Source organism: Acanthochromis polyacanthus, chromosome 6 (assembly GCF_021347895.1).
Source record: "Acanthochromis polyacanthus isolate Apoly-LR-REF ecotype Palm Island chromosome 6, KAUST_Apoly_ChrSc, whole genome shotgun sequence".
NCBI classification, from domain to species: domain Eukaryota; kingdom Metazoa; phylum Chordata; class Actinopteri; family Pomacentridae; genus Acanthochromis; species Acanthochromis polyacanthus.
Genome location: NC_067118.1, coordinates 4,026,309 through 4,039,652, shown reverse-complemented (window position 1 = coordinate 4,039,652; position 13,344 = coordinate 4,026,309). Strand labels below are relative to the sequence as shown.

At 39.8% G+C, this 13,344-nt stretch overlaps 1 protein-coding gene across 1 annotated transcript; it reads left to right on the top strand.

Moving 5' to 3' along the window:
- The first annotated feature begins 1,272 nt into the window (after positions 1–1,272).
- On the top strand, positions 1,273–2,027 carry LOC127534475 (ADP-ribose glycohydrolase OARD1-like). The gene is given in 5 exon segments (XM_051949711.1): positions 1,273–1,456; positions 1,543–1,601; positions 1,700–1,812; positions 1,902–1,945; positions 1,948–2,027. Coding segments are annotated over 5 exon segments (480 nt in total).
- The last annotated feature ends 11,317 nt before the right edge of the window (positions 2,028–13,344 follow it).

Sequence of the window (13,344 nt, the reverse complement as noted above, 5' to 3'; positions counted from 1 at the left end):
AGTTCTTATCATGGATTAGCAATTATTTTAAATCTATGTCATGTTGAATTTCACACTTCCTGCATGTTCTCTTTTCTTGTTAGTAATAAAAATCTTTATTGATCAGATTTTGTCTGGAACTCATTGACTGTGTTCTTCATTTGTCTTCAACCACATTTTAACAGCATCTCCTACAATATGATCCCATACATGACAATAAAATAGAACAGGATGCTCCATGGTGGGACATAGTTTAGGTTCTTGTATTTTCTGGAGGTAGCTACAGTACTGCATCCTGGATAATGGTAGATTTATGATCAATACTATTCACTGTCATCTAATACAGGAACACAATAAAGCTGCGTTATGTCATGGTTCTATCTGCTGGACTGATGAAGTTCTGAGGCTCAGAAATGATGGGAAAAGTCCATGAAAAGTGATCAATCTGATCACTTCTTGTTTGAAATGCACTTTCAAACAAGAACTGAAAAGAAGAGTTCAACAATTCATGCCAAATTGTCATAGAGACTCAAATTAACTCTCCAGGGTTTGGGTGCTGACCAAAAACAGGCAATAGAGGGTTTTTTTGCTTTACCTCCTGTGTTTAGGCCTGTAAATTTGCCCACACAACATCTACATTTTTGCCTGCTGTGTCTTACTATCAGATAAATTAAGCTGAAACGACAGAGGAGGAAAATGTCACGTTTGAGAGTTCAGCCTATAATTGGGCAACAACACATTTATGTAGTTACCATTCTTGAAACACGACACTGTAAACTGTGATTCAAACAAAATGTTTAATAATTTTTGAAAACAAGTAGTAACAAATACATAATGATATAATTTGCATGAAATCTTTCACAAAATGATGAGGGTGAGATGTGGAGCAAAAAGTCTCTGTAAAAGATGACCTGATGATCACTTAATTCGCATGTCTTCCGTAAAGTGAGATCTAGGGGTGAAATATGACAACCTGACGTCATGATCTGACCAATAGACTGAGAAAAGTATAATGTGTCAAAGCTGCCAGTCTTATCATACGCCCTGTTGGCATAGAAAATGACCAACTCTCACAGCTCAGTATCTTTGGGTCTTCTTGGGTGTTATCACTGCTAAGAATTACTCCTGGATACTTTTTGTTGATGAATAAATCCTGCTGCCCCCAAATGTTAACTTCTCTTAGTGGTTTTATGAAGACTTAATTTACTCTTCAGTATCGGGGTGGAGGAAGTTGGTACTCTCTGGGTAAAAGCTTGTGGACCACCTGTATGCTGGAATATTTTAGTTCCATTGATGGCTGAAGCACATAGTCCTCAGGTGAAGCCAGAGCTGCTAAAACAAGTCACCGGCAATCTCTTCCACTGTCCCAACGATGAGGCGCTGGCGCACTGTATTAGTGCGGACTGTCGCATGGGAGCGGGCATAGCGGTGCTGTTTAAACAGAAGTTTAAAGGTGTTTCCGAGCTACTGAAACAGAGTGAGTAAGAAGGGTAAGCAGAATTCACCTCCCCTGCCCCTCCAAGAGTTTGGGTTGTTGAAGCTCTCTATTTGTGTCTCGTACAGGGAAGGCGCCCGGTCAATGTGCTGTGCTACTGAGAGAAGGCCGTTTCATCTACTATCTAGTATGCGCCAACTGCACCCGCCTCAATCCGTCGTGCTGGTTATGTGGCTATGTTGGGTTGTGTGACCAACATCTCTATATACACGTCTCTTGTTCCAGGTTACAAAACAAAGAGCCTTTCATAAACCCACATATACCAGTCTACTACACAGCCTTGAGGATATGAGGTCACATTGTATACAGAACGGGGTACACAAGCTGTCGATGCCTCGGTATGTGAACGATGTGGTATCCCCGGTATGATAGTATCAACAGTGATAATGGCTGATTGTCTGTCCTCTCTTGCTGCGTGTTCTCACAGTATTGGTTGCGGCTTGGATCAACTGGAGTGGACCGAGGTAGCCAAGATATTGGAACAGTCTTTATGGACACTGGCATTACCATCACAATATACAGCCTTCCTTGGACAGCAGCATCCATGAACTAGCCCCCCAAACAGATCATCCAAATGCTGCCTGTGTATGCTAGGAAACAAACATTGTCTACATATCTACGATAAAGAGATGTACAGCTATAACACTGTATGAACTGTCTTTATTGTGTTCCAGGTCACCCCCCGTTAGCTACTGACCACTGAACCAGCAGGGTGAGTGTGCTGGTTTTGTTAGCGATATTCTTCATTAGCCCTACATTTGTGATATATGTATGATTTATGTAATATATTATTAGAGACAGGGCGGGCATATGTTCTCACACCTTTCATCTGTTCATACAGTGCCTATCATAAGTATTCACCCCCTTCGATGTTTTACCCTTTTATTGCTTTCATAAATCAATCATTTTCAATAAAATGTAGCTTTTTTAACAAAAAAAATGATTGGAAAAAACTCTTTAATGTCAAAGTGAAAACAGATTTCTATAAAGTAATGTTAATGAAAGAAAATTATATAAATGAAAATAATTGTTTGCATAATTATTCACCCCTTCAAGTCAGTATTTAGTAGATGCACCTTTGGCTGCAATCACAGCAGTGAGTCTGTGTGGATAGGTCTCAGTCAGTCTGCACATCTGCCCACTGCAATTTTACTCCATTCTTCTTTGCAAAACTGCTCAAGCTCTGTCAGGTTGTGCGGGTATCGGGCATGAACAGCCCTTTTCAAGTCCAGCCACAAATTCTCTGTAGGATTGAGGTCTGGGCTTTGACTCGGCCACTCCACAACATTTACCTGGTTCTTTTATAACCATTCCTGTGTAACTTTTGCAGTATGTTTTGGATCATTGTCTTGCTGGAAAATAAATCTTCTCCCAAGACGTAGTTTTCTTGCAGACTGAAAAAGATTGTCCCCCAGGATTTCAGTGTATTTTGCAGCATTCATTCTGCCCTCTATCTTTACAAGCCTTCCAGGTCCAGTTGCTGAGAAACATCCCCACAGCATGATGCTGCCACCACCATGCTTCAAGGTGGGGATGGTGTGTTTTTGGTGATGCTGTGTTTGGTTTCCGCCAAACATGTGCTGTCCCTCTGATGTCCTCATTCCTGATCCTATCCATCCTGGTCACTCCCAAAGAGAACCTCAGCATCTTCAGTTCTGCTACCTCCAGCTCTGCCTCCTGTCTTTTCCTCAGGGACACTGTCTCCAGACCAAACAACATGGCTGGTCTCACCACAGTTTTGTAAACCTTTCCTTTCATTTTAGCTGAAACTCTTCTATCACACATCACACCTGACACTTTTCTCCAGCCGTTCCAGCCTGCCTGTACACGCTTCTTCACCTCTTTTCCACACTCTCCATTGCTCTGGACTGTTGACCCTAAGTACTTAAAATCCTCCACCTTCTTGATCTCTTCTCCCTGTAACCTCACTCTTCCACTTGGGTCCCTCTCATTCACACACAGATACTCCGTCTTGCTGCGGCTAACCTTCATTCCTCTCCTTTCCAGGGCAAACCTCCACGCCTCTAGCTTCTCCTCCACCTGTTCCCTGCTCTCACTACAGATCACAATGTCATCTGCAAACATCATAGTCCATGGAGACTCCTGTCTAACCTCGTCTGTCATCCTGTCCATCACCATAGCAAACAAGAAGGGGCTCAGAGCTGATCCCTGATGTACTCCCACCTCCACCTTGAACTCCTCTGTTACTCCTACAGCACACCTCACCACTGTCTTACAGTCCTCATACATGTCCTGCACCACTCTAACATACTTCTCTGCCACTCCAGACTTCCTCATACAAAACCACAGTTCCTCTCTGGGCACCCTGTCAGAAGCTTTCTCCAGATCTACAAAGACACAATGCAGCTCCTTCTGACCTTCTCTGTACTTCTCTATCAACATCCTCAAAGCAAATATTGCATCTGTTGTACTCTTTCTTGGCATGAAACCATACTGCTGCTCACAGATGTTCACCTCTGCCCTTAGTCTAGCTTCAACTACTCTTTCCCATAGCTTCATCGTGTGGCTCATCAGCTTTATTCCTCTGTAGTTGTCACAACTCTGCACATCTCCCTTGTTCTTAAAGATGGGCACCAGCACACTTCTCCTCCATTCCTCGGGCATCTTCTCACTATCTAAGATCCTGTTGAACAACTCAGTCAGAAACTCTACTGCTACCTCTCCGAGACACTTCCATACCTCCACAGGTATATCATCAGGACCAAGTGCCTTTCCACTCTTCATCCTCTTCAATGCCCTCCTCACTTCATCCTTACTAATCTTTGCTACTTCCTGGTCCACAACAGTCACCTCTTCTACTCTTCGTTCTCTCTCATTTTCCTCATTCATCAACTCTTCAAAGTACTCTTTCCATCTTCCCATCACACTATTGGCACCTGTCAACACACTTCCACCCTTATCCTTTATCACCCTAACCTGCTGCACATCCTTCCCATCTCTGTCTCTCTGCCTTGCCAACCTATACAGATCAGTCTCTCCCTCCTTACTGTCCAACCTAGCATACAAGTCATCGTAAGCCCCTTGTTTGGCCTTTGCCACCTCTACTTTCACCTTATGCTGCATCTCCCTGTACTCCTGTCTACTCTCTTCAGTCCTCTCAGTGTCCCACTTCTTCTTAGCTAACCTCTTTCTCTGGATCCACTCCTGCACCTCCTCATTCCACCACCAAGTCTCCTTATCTCCTTTCCTTCCAGATGACACACCAAGTACTCTCCGACCTGTCTCCCTGATCACATTTGCTGTAGTTGTCCAGTCATCTGGAAGCACCTCCTGACCATCCAAAGCCTGTCTCAACTCTTTCCTGAAAGTCATACAACACTCTTCCTTTTTCAGCTTCCACCATGTGGTCCTCTGCTGCCAACATTCAAAGTCCCTACTCTCAGTCCTAGACTCTTGGTGTTCCTCTTCTCTCTCTTCCTACGAACACACCTTCCTACTCTCCTTCTTCGACCAACAGTCGTCCATTTTCCACCGGCACCCTGCAGGTCGACAGCACCGATGGCGGTCGTTGTTAACCCGGGCCTCGACCGATCTGGTATGGAAGTCATACACTTGATTCCCATGTTTGATTTGGCCAAAGTTTTACGTCGGATGCCCTTCCTGACACAACCCTCTGTATTTATTTGGGTTTGGGACCGGCACAATAAGACACTGGCTTTTGTCATATTTTATGATTTGTAAGATCATTTTTTATATTTTATATTTAGATTTTTACATTTATTTTGACATATTTAGAATGTTCATTGAATAATTTATTGCTTTTATTAATGTTTTTAAATGTCAGATTAAAAATATATAAAATAATTTTCACACTTTCTTTGACTTTCTAATGTTTGTTTACATTTGTCTTTCATGATTTGCAGTATTTGTCATATGATATTTTATATTGTTGATGCTGCTCAGTGCAATAGCATGTGTCTGCAGAGCGGGAGGCTGCACGAATACTCTCGCACAAATACGCCCCTACAATTCCGGTAAGTTTAGAGCACTTTTTAAAGAGAGCGCCACCTACCGCAATTTACGTTTTAAATTGGCGATTTCACTCAAAATATACTTAACAACACAAAAGGCTTATTCAAGGAGAATTCCCCGTTCATTTTAACCCCTGTATTTGTTTCTACAGAGCCAGAGGCTGCTCTTTCTGGACCACACCAAGTATTCCACACAAAGTACTACTTCATGTTCTACCTATGATGTTAAATGTTTAATTCACACAAGTAGTACTTATTACAGTGTCACAAGTTATCAAATATTATTTTTATTAAGGTAAAATATTAATGGAATCGTCTGTAATGGCCTTTGTGGAGTCTAGATCTAACAGGAAAGAGACAAAACACAAGGACAACTCTTTAGACAGATATATATTTATTTTACACGATAATGACATAAAAATAAAAGCTACACACACACACACACACACACACACACACACACACACACACACACACACACACACACACACACACACACTGAAGTCTCTGACTCCTGCTGCAAAACCTCTGATCTCACTTCCTCCTGACACACAGACATTAATAAGCATAAGTAGATATAGCACTGATTTATCTGATAAACTGTACATATTTCACTTATTTAATAAAATATACTTTATTTTTTACATTTAAAGCCAGTACACCTCCTTTGAAATGAGCAGCACGTACCAACTGAACAGTCTGCCTTCTTTCTTCAGGTCTTTTTTGATCCTTCCAGAGAATTCCTCCACTTCACTGAAATAGTCGTCAGACAACATTATCACTGCAGGATGACAGAAACACTGGGGACACTTAAAGAGGACACATTCACAGACATTGGTACACTTTGACTGTATTAGTAAACAGTTAAAAAACAAAAACATTTTAGTGCATTGTGTAAATTAAAAAAAGCATCATTTCCTCTTACCTTTGATGGTAAGCAGGACCACTGAAGAAGACCTGCTCAGCCTCCTGCAGGGACAGATTGTCCTGCATAGACAGCCCACATATGATGGCCTACCAAAAGAAAAGGGTTCATTTTTAAGCAATATAATTGACATTTACCATTTTACAGCAGAGCAAGCCATGTTAGACAGGCAGATACACAAATGACACCATAAAAGGTTGGATATTTATTGAGCCTATAAAGTGCAGGAGCAGAAACATATAGAACTGTATTACATGGCAAAGCCTACCTCTGGAAAGAGAACACCACAGATGAACTGCACTGCATCTGTGAAGCTTAGCTGTGTTGGTGTTCTGTGCAGTACAGCCTTTAGGAACCAAACAGCTTGTCCTGTTGTTCCTCACTGTCCAGGCAGAAAGGCATCTGGCAACAAGAGTCCTGATGAATCCAGGTAGAACATTTGCCATCAAGTACATCCTGACCCAAACAATGAAGTTCTGGAACTCAGGAATTCTTTCATAACGCAGCCAAAAAAGTTCTGTCCACTGATAATATTACTAACAAAGGCCCTCACTGAATCTTTTCTGAGTCATTCTGCAATGATGAGAAAACAGGAACATTTTCCAAGTACCACAAATGCTGCTCAGCTCCCTGTGACTGGATCATGAAGTCCACCAGTCTTGCTTCCTCTGCAGTGACAGCAGCCCGCCTTGGCCCTCTGTAAACGGGCTTCAGGGTTCCTTGGAGCAGCTTCTGGCTTCATTAGTCCAGAAAGTGAACCTCTTGCCATACCTTTCAAACAACCAAATTCATCTAAGATAAATAATGTGGAAAAAAGCCACAGTGATGAAAAAAATGACATGCACCAATACTCTGGACAAAGACTGCCATCCATGGTCTGATGAACTTAATGTAGTTACCAGATGCTCTGCTGACATGGCACTGATAGTGTTATCAGTTTGTAGAAGTGGAAGTGAACCCCTAAAATGTATTTACACGTGTTGTTTCAGGCTGTCGTACCCCTCTGTTTGGAAACGCTGCATGAGAAGAAGACACCACGTCCGTACCAAAGGCATGTCCATCTGGAAGCAGGGTGACAATAGAAAGAAAAAATGAGTTCAAAATGTGTCCTTTCTCTTCAAAATGAAGAGTATGTGGAACAACAAAAGCATTTGGAAAGAGCAGTTTCTTCTTTGTGTAAACCTTTTTAAAACTAACCTCCTGGAATTCAAACCCTTGGTTTGTGACAATGGAAAGTGTATACTGTAACAGATAAGATGGAAAACAAAGCATTTTATTTGCAGTGTTGACAGAAGCTTCAACATAATCAGTTTAAAAAATGTGACCCTTATCATAAGCATAAAAATCCCACAGTCATTTCCATACATGTGGCGTGGCAGGCCCTAAAATAAATAAAACAGATGAGATTAGACACATAACTGAAAACTGCTGCCTTCTCCATTACAGGATGACTTCTACATGAAGTAAACAGTAGTATCAACAGTAACAGTATTCTGGAAGAGATAATTATGCTTTTCTTTGTCACAGCAATACCATGGTCAGTCTTCTCAGTCCAGCTCCCAGGATCAATTCACTGAGCAAGATCTCCATAGAAAAAAAACACAAAATTGAATTAAAGGATGTTTTGAGATTCAGAATATAACTCTTGGAGTTCTTCAGTGCTGATGCACCCTGGTGAAAAATAAATGTGTTAAGTATACTTCAAGTGTGTCTGATTATTTAATTTAAAACATGCTATTTTGGAACAACTAATTTTGTACTAAATATATTTTAATTGTAATTAAATTTTTAAAAAAAAAGCTCAACTGCAAGTGCAATTAGTGTACTTTTATGTGCTAAAGTGGAACAACTTCAAGTATATTTTGTATACTTTAAGTACATTAATTTATATGTGTTAATATGGAGCTTAATTAGTGAAACTGAAGTGTACTTTCTTTGTATTACAAGTACAATAAAAATGAATTATTAATGTCTTCAAAATATATAAGTGTTATCCATTTAATATGTTTTTTTTACTGTGGTAATAATGTGCTTACTTATTTTGGTTAGTTAGTAAATAAAAAGCATACTTTACAGCTACGGCCACGTATAAGTAGTATATTGAAGGCTGAAGGACTTGTGAGACTACTTCCAGTTAAAAAAATATACTTTAATGTATTTGTAACATCAAACTGCAAACATTGCAAATAATACAAGACTTGTACTGTCTCTTAACATTTACACATCTACACATGGCCTTTAAAGGCATTCATTATTACAAATAACAGCACATAAAACATTTTCAGATATGTTACAGACATTGGTGCACTGAGCAGAAACAGACGCATTTCAGGCAGCAGACCTAAACACTGCACTTAAACGTTCACTGAGGAACACTGAACAATGAAAAACATTCTTTACTATTGCCACCTTAACCCCTCCAACCACACAGAAACACACACTGCACACGTTCCTTTTTTTGGCTGAACTGCTCATTGTTACACTTTCGTCTGATGGCTGCACGTACATCTGAGACAGCTGTCTGCGGAAACTCCAGAAGAAAGCATCTGTTAACCAAACAGACAAGATAATGTAAGTTATGCAGCGCATTCATAGTATTTTTGAACAGTACATCAGGAAACTCAGAGAAATTCTATCACTATATCAGTATCAGTATTGCCACGTGTAGGCAGTACAACATGTAATTAATAATTACTGGCAGTCTGTTTCCATTGATCTAGCTGCTATAGAAATCACAGAAGCTTATAGACTACATGTAAAAAAAAAATGTATATACCTGTAATAGCCTGCACTTTGGCAACATCAAGCTGTGTTTTTGGTGGCCCTCCCTTTCCAGACTTTCCAGTTGGGGTGGACTGTGCAAGGCCCTCCTTTGTGAATACCAGGACAGCCAGCTCCTGTGGGAAAATGGTCATGCGAGATCTATTCAGCCGCAGGAAGGCCCTCTTTGGTACTGCCACTGTGCTGCCTGCCAGTTGGTGCTGCATATGGAAGAAAGACAGCATCATTTAGACAGATTATCTTTACCTACTTAGAAGGAGTGAACAGACATTATCCAAACATTAAAATAATATGCTTAATTTAATGTTTATTTGTAAACAGTGAAAGTAAATATAAAATGCTAGGGAGTGCTATGACCAGATGATTCCCATGGCTGCTTTGTAAAACATGGAAACTATTAAATCCATCACTTTATTGGTGACCCTTTTACCAAGACATGATAGTGCTGCCAAAAACAAAGGGTCCACTGTGCAAATATAGAATTCTTTATGAATGAACTGTAAAGTAATTAACAAAAATGTTCATCCGTCAATTATCATAACATACCATTTCAATGTCACTGTCCACAGGAGATGATGACGATGCAGATGAAGGGGTGGCCCTGAACGAGGACATCAATGCCCGCACAGACTCCACACACTCCCTCATTAATTTAATCATTTCTGGGAGGTCTAGAGTAAACGTAATAAGAGGTGGGAAAACATTTGGTCTCGAAATTGGTCAACATGATGGTACCTATCATCATCATTAATAATCATTGTTTAATAAACGTGTTCTAACATGTCAACTCCTCTGAATCCAATCTGGACACCAACCATGAAGACAAGAAACAAGTTCCTTCATTCCAGGTGCCTTGCCATGACAGGTATCACCATCTGTCAGCTTCTTCAAGGGACAATGAAATGGGAGAAAAGACAAAAAATAGTTTAGAATGATATTAAACCTAATTGAAGTACAGCATACATTTACTGTAACCTGATGTGGAAGATCATGGGAGGAAATAATGGCAGATATAATGTCACGTTCATATTGTAGGATATTAGATTCTGATCCCAATAAACACAACAAATTCACACTAAAGTTCATCCAGCTGTCATGCTGACTGAACTGATCAGAATGACAGTCTGACAGCAGTGATCACACGCTGTGCACAAAGAAGAATTTTGTTTCTAATGATAATAAAAGCTGTTGCAAAAGTTCTACATAAATAATGCATTCATTATTACACTCATCCCTTATTTGTTATGTAATAAAATAGAATATATAATGTTCCATATAAATATACTTGCCATTGTCTGGGCTGAGGAGGAACCCAACTCTTCATCTGAAGAATGGTTCTGAAAAAGGGAAAAGAAAATATAACTGTAAAAAGCAATACAACAGAGAAAGAAATTGTGTCTGAGAGTACACAACAGCGAGAAAGAAGACTTACGATGTCACGTCGTTGTGGATTTCCGATAGTGCTAGTGATTACAATATTTAATTAAAAAAAGATATGTCATTGCAATTGATGATGGTATTAACTACTATAAATTGTATTTGAGTTTTTAAAAAAATAAAAAGGACAAACTACTATAATATTATAATAACTATAATATATATATATTGCTGTTGTAAACACTGCAACACCTGCTCAAGAAAAAGTATGACTTACCCTATGGCATGCTGTGGAGAGTCATCCTCAGAACTGCTGTGGCAGTCTGTGTGTCCATGGCTCTCTTCTGAGACAATGAAGTCTTAAGGTTTGTAACACCTGGTCCCTGGCTGCCTCTTTAATCTTGGTTTGCGTTGCCTGCACAAAATGTTTTATAACATGGAAGCAAAGATAAGAATGTCATCACCATGACAAATTCTCACTAGCTAATTAAATCAGTAATAAATTTATGAAAACAAACGTATTTCATCAGCATCCTGACAAACATCAGAGGTAGAGGTGCAGCATTAGGAATGGCAGAGACATAATCATTAGTCATGATATAGTATTTAATTGATCATTTCTGCTTAGTGTTGCTTAAGTGCATCCTGCTGACAGGTGTAAAAAAGCTATCTCACAGAATCTCTAAATATGGCACACAGTTAATGACGGAGTTAGTGGTTTCCAAGTTCTTTGGATTTATTGGATGCTGAAACCATAGTTGAATCTATCTGTAGGCCCACATCTGGCAGCTACAACATAATGCTGCTACATCATGATGTTTCAGTATGATTCCTTCATTAAATATTGTTTTATATAACAATATATGAGCCAGATGGAGCAAATCAGCACTGCACTCACCATTTAGCTAAAATATACTTAGGTAAAATGCAAGCTCCGAAGTACTGGAGCCTGTCAGCGTGCGTGCTGGCACTATTGTTTGCGCTCACCTGCAAGGCCGTTTTGGGCTTCACTACGTCAGTCTCACAAATTGTCTTTTTCATGCGGACACCCCTGCTTTCCTCTTCGGCCCAAATGTCCTTACCGAGAATGAACAGATTCTTCTTTGAGATGAGATCTTGGTAGGAATCTGTTATAAACAGAGGAGTAAGAAAATACAAGTTTAGCAAACACTTTCTTCCTAACAACTACAAAATTAAACAGTCTTCTGCTATCTAACTGAAAGAGTTCTGCATACTTGCCTCCAAACAACAGGACCTTTGCAGCCACCGTCTTCTGTGGGTATTTTCTTGTGGGACATTTTATTTCAACCCAGTTAGAGTCGTCTTTAAGGTCCGGTTGGGATTCTACTTGGGTGAATTGGTAGTCATCCACAATCAGCGACGTACTTTCAGCTCTAATAGTTTTGTAAAATAAATAATATATCGCAAAACTGAATGCCATTGTCTCCCTACGTGAAAGAACCTGTTCAGGCCGGGCTCAGATGCAATGGATATGAACGTCTGGTTGGCTGATAGTTCGGTGGCAGCGTTTGATTGCAGACCAATCAAATGCATCGGAGACTCGGCGCCAGTCCATTTAAAAAAATTAATTTTATACATGGTTTATACATTGTTTTACAATACATTTATTGTGCGAAATCACCAGGCCAGCAAAACGACAGATGAAGACATATTTGAATTCTCAGGAGACTCGATCAGAGACGCTAAGAACTTCAAAGTTTAGAAGACTGCAACAGAACCAGGTACTGAAACACAACTGGTGCACACTTGTGCTACAACAAAAATTTTAATGTCCTATATGAATTCTGTGTAACATTATGAAATAAAAAACAGTACAAGACACTTTGTTGTGTGGAGAAATGAAAGTGTAAAAAATAAGACATCCTCCACACCGTCTGCTCTCTCCCTCCAAATTACATAATGTGGCTGATTATTACTCTTCTTCTATGAAAGCATAGTAGCAGTTAGGAATCATGAGTGATTGAATTATTTTCTAATGTTTGATTAATTGTCTGATGATTTATTGGCTACTGCTATTTCCCTGCTGAGATACATTTTAATAAAGCATTTATCCTGCAACTAAAGTCACCAGACAGGAACTTCTATTTATCCCTATCACAGTGGTTAATTATATATGTTTTCTTTGACTGTAAAAAGTCAGGTTAATGTGTGCATTACTACAATAAAGGTTCTGTAAGGTTACTAGTCACTGGGGCTGTAGATGGCCTTATTTGAACTTATCCCAGGGGTTATCTATTGTCCTTAACCCCTAAATTTTAAACCTAGCAACTTACCAAGTGCAGAATCCGTGAGGAGGAAAAGCTGCCGTTAACAAACGTGACTGGTAGTTAATTTGACCATTCAAGAGTGGCTACTCAGTTAAATTAATTATCAGAGCAAGAGGGATAGACGTCTGGATGGAGGCGGTAAGAAGCTAGGCTAATACCAGCTTAAACGTTCCACAGTTCCCATCTGGGTCAGAACCCACTGGGCTGTAGAACCGGATCCGTTAGATGGAGAGCTGATCCAGTGATTCTCTGACAATTAATTAAATTAATTTAGGAGGTTACTGGCTCTCGGATCATCAACACGTTTGTGGGGATTATTAAGTTCTTATCGTGGATTACGAATTATTTTAAATCTATGTCATGTTGAATTTCACACTTAGCTACAGTACTGCATCCTGGATAATGGTAGATTTATGATCAATACTATTCACTGTCATCTAATACAGGAACACAATAAAGTTAAGCAGCAGAAAAACAACTTCAAGGACCTGGAACTCTGGAGATATT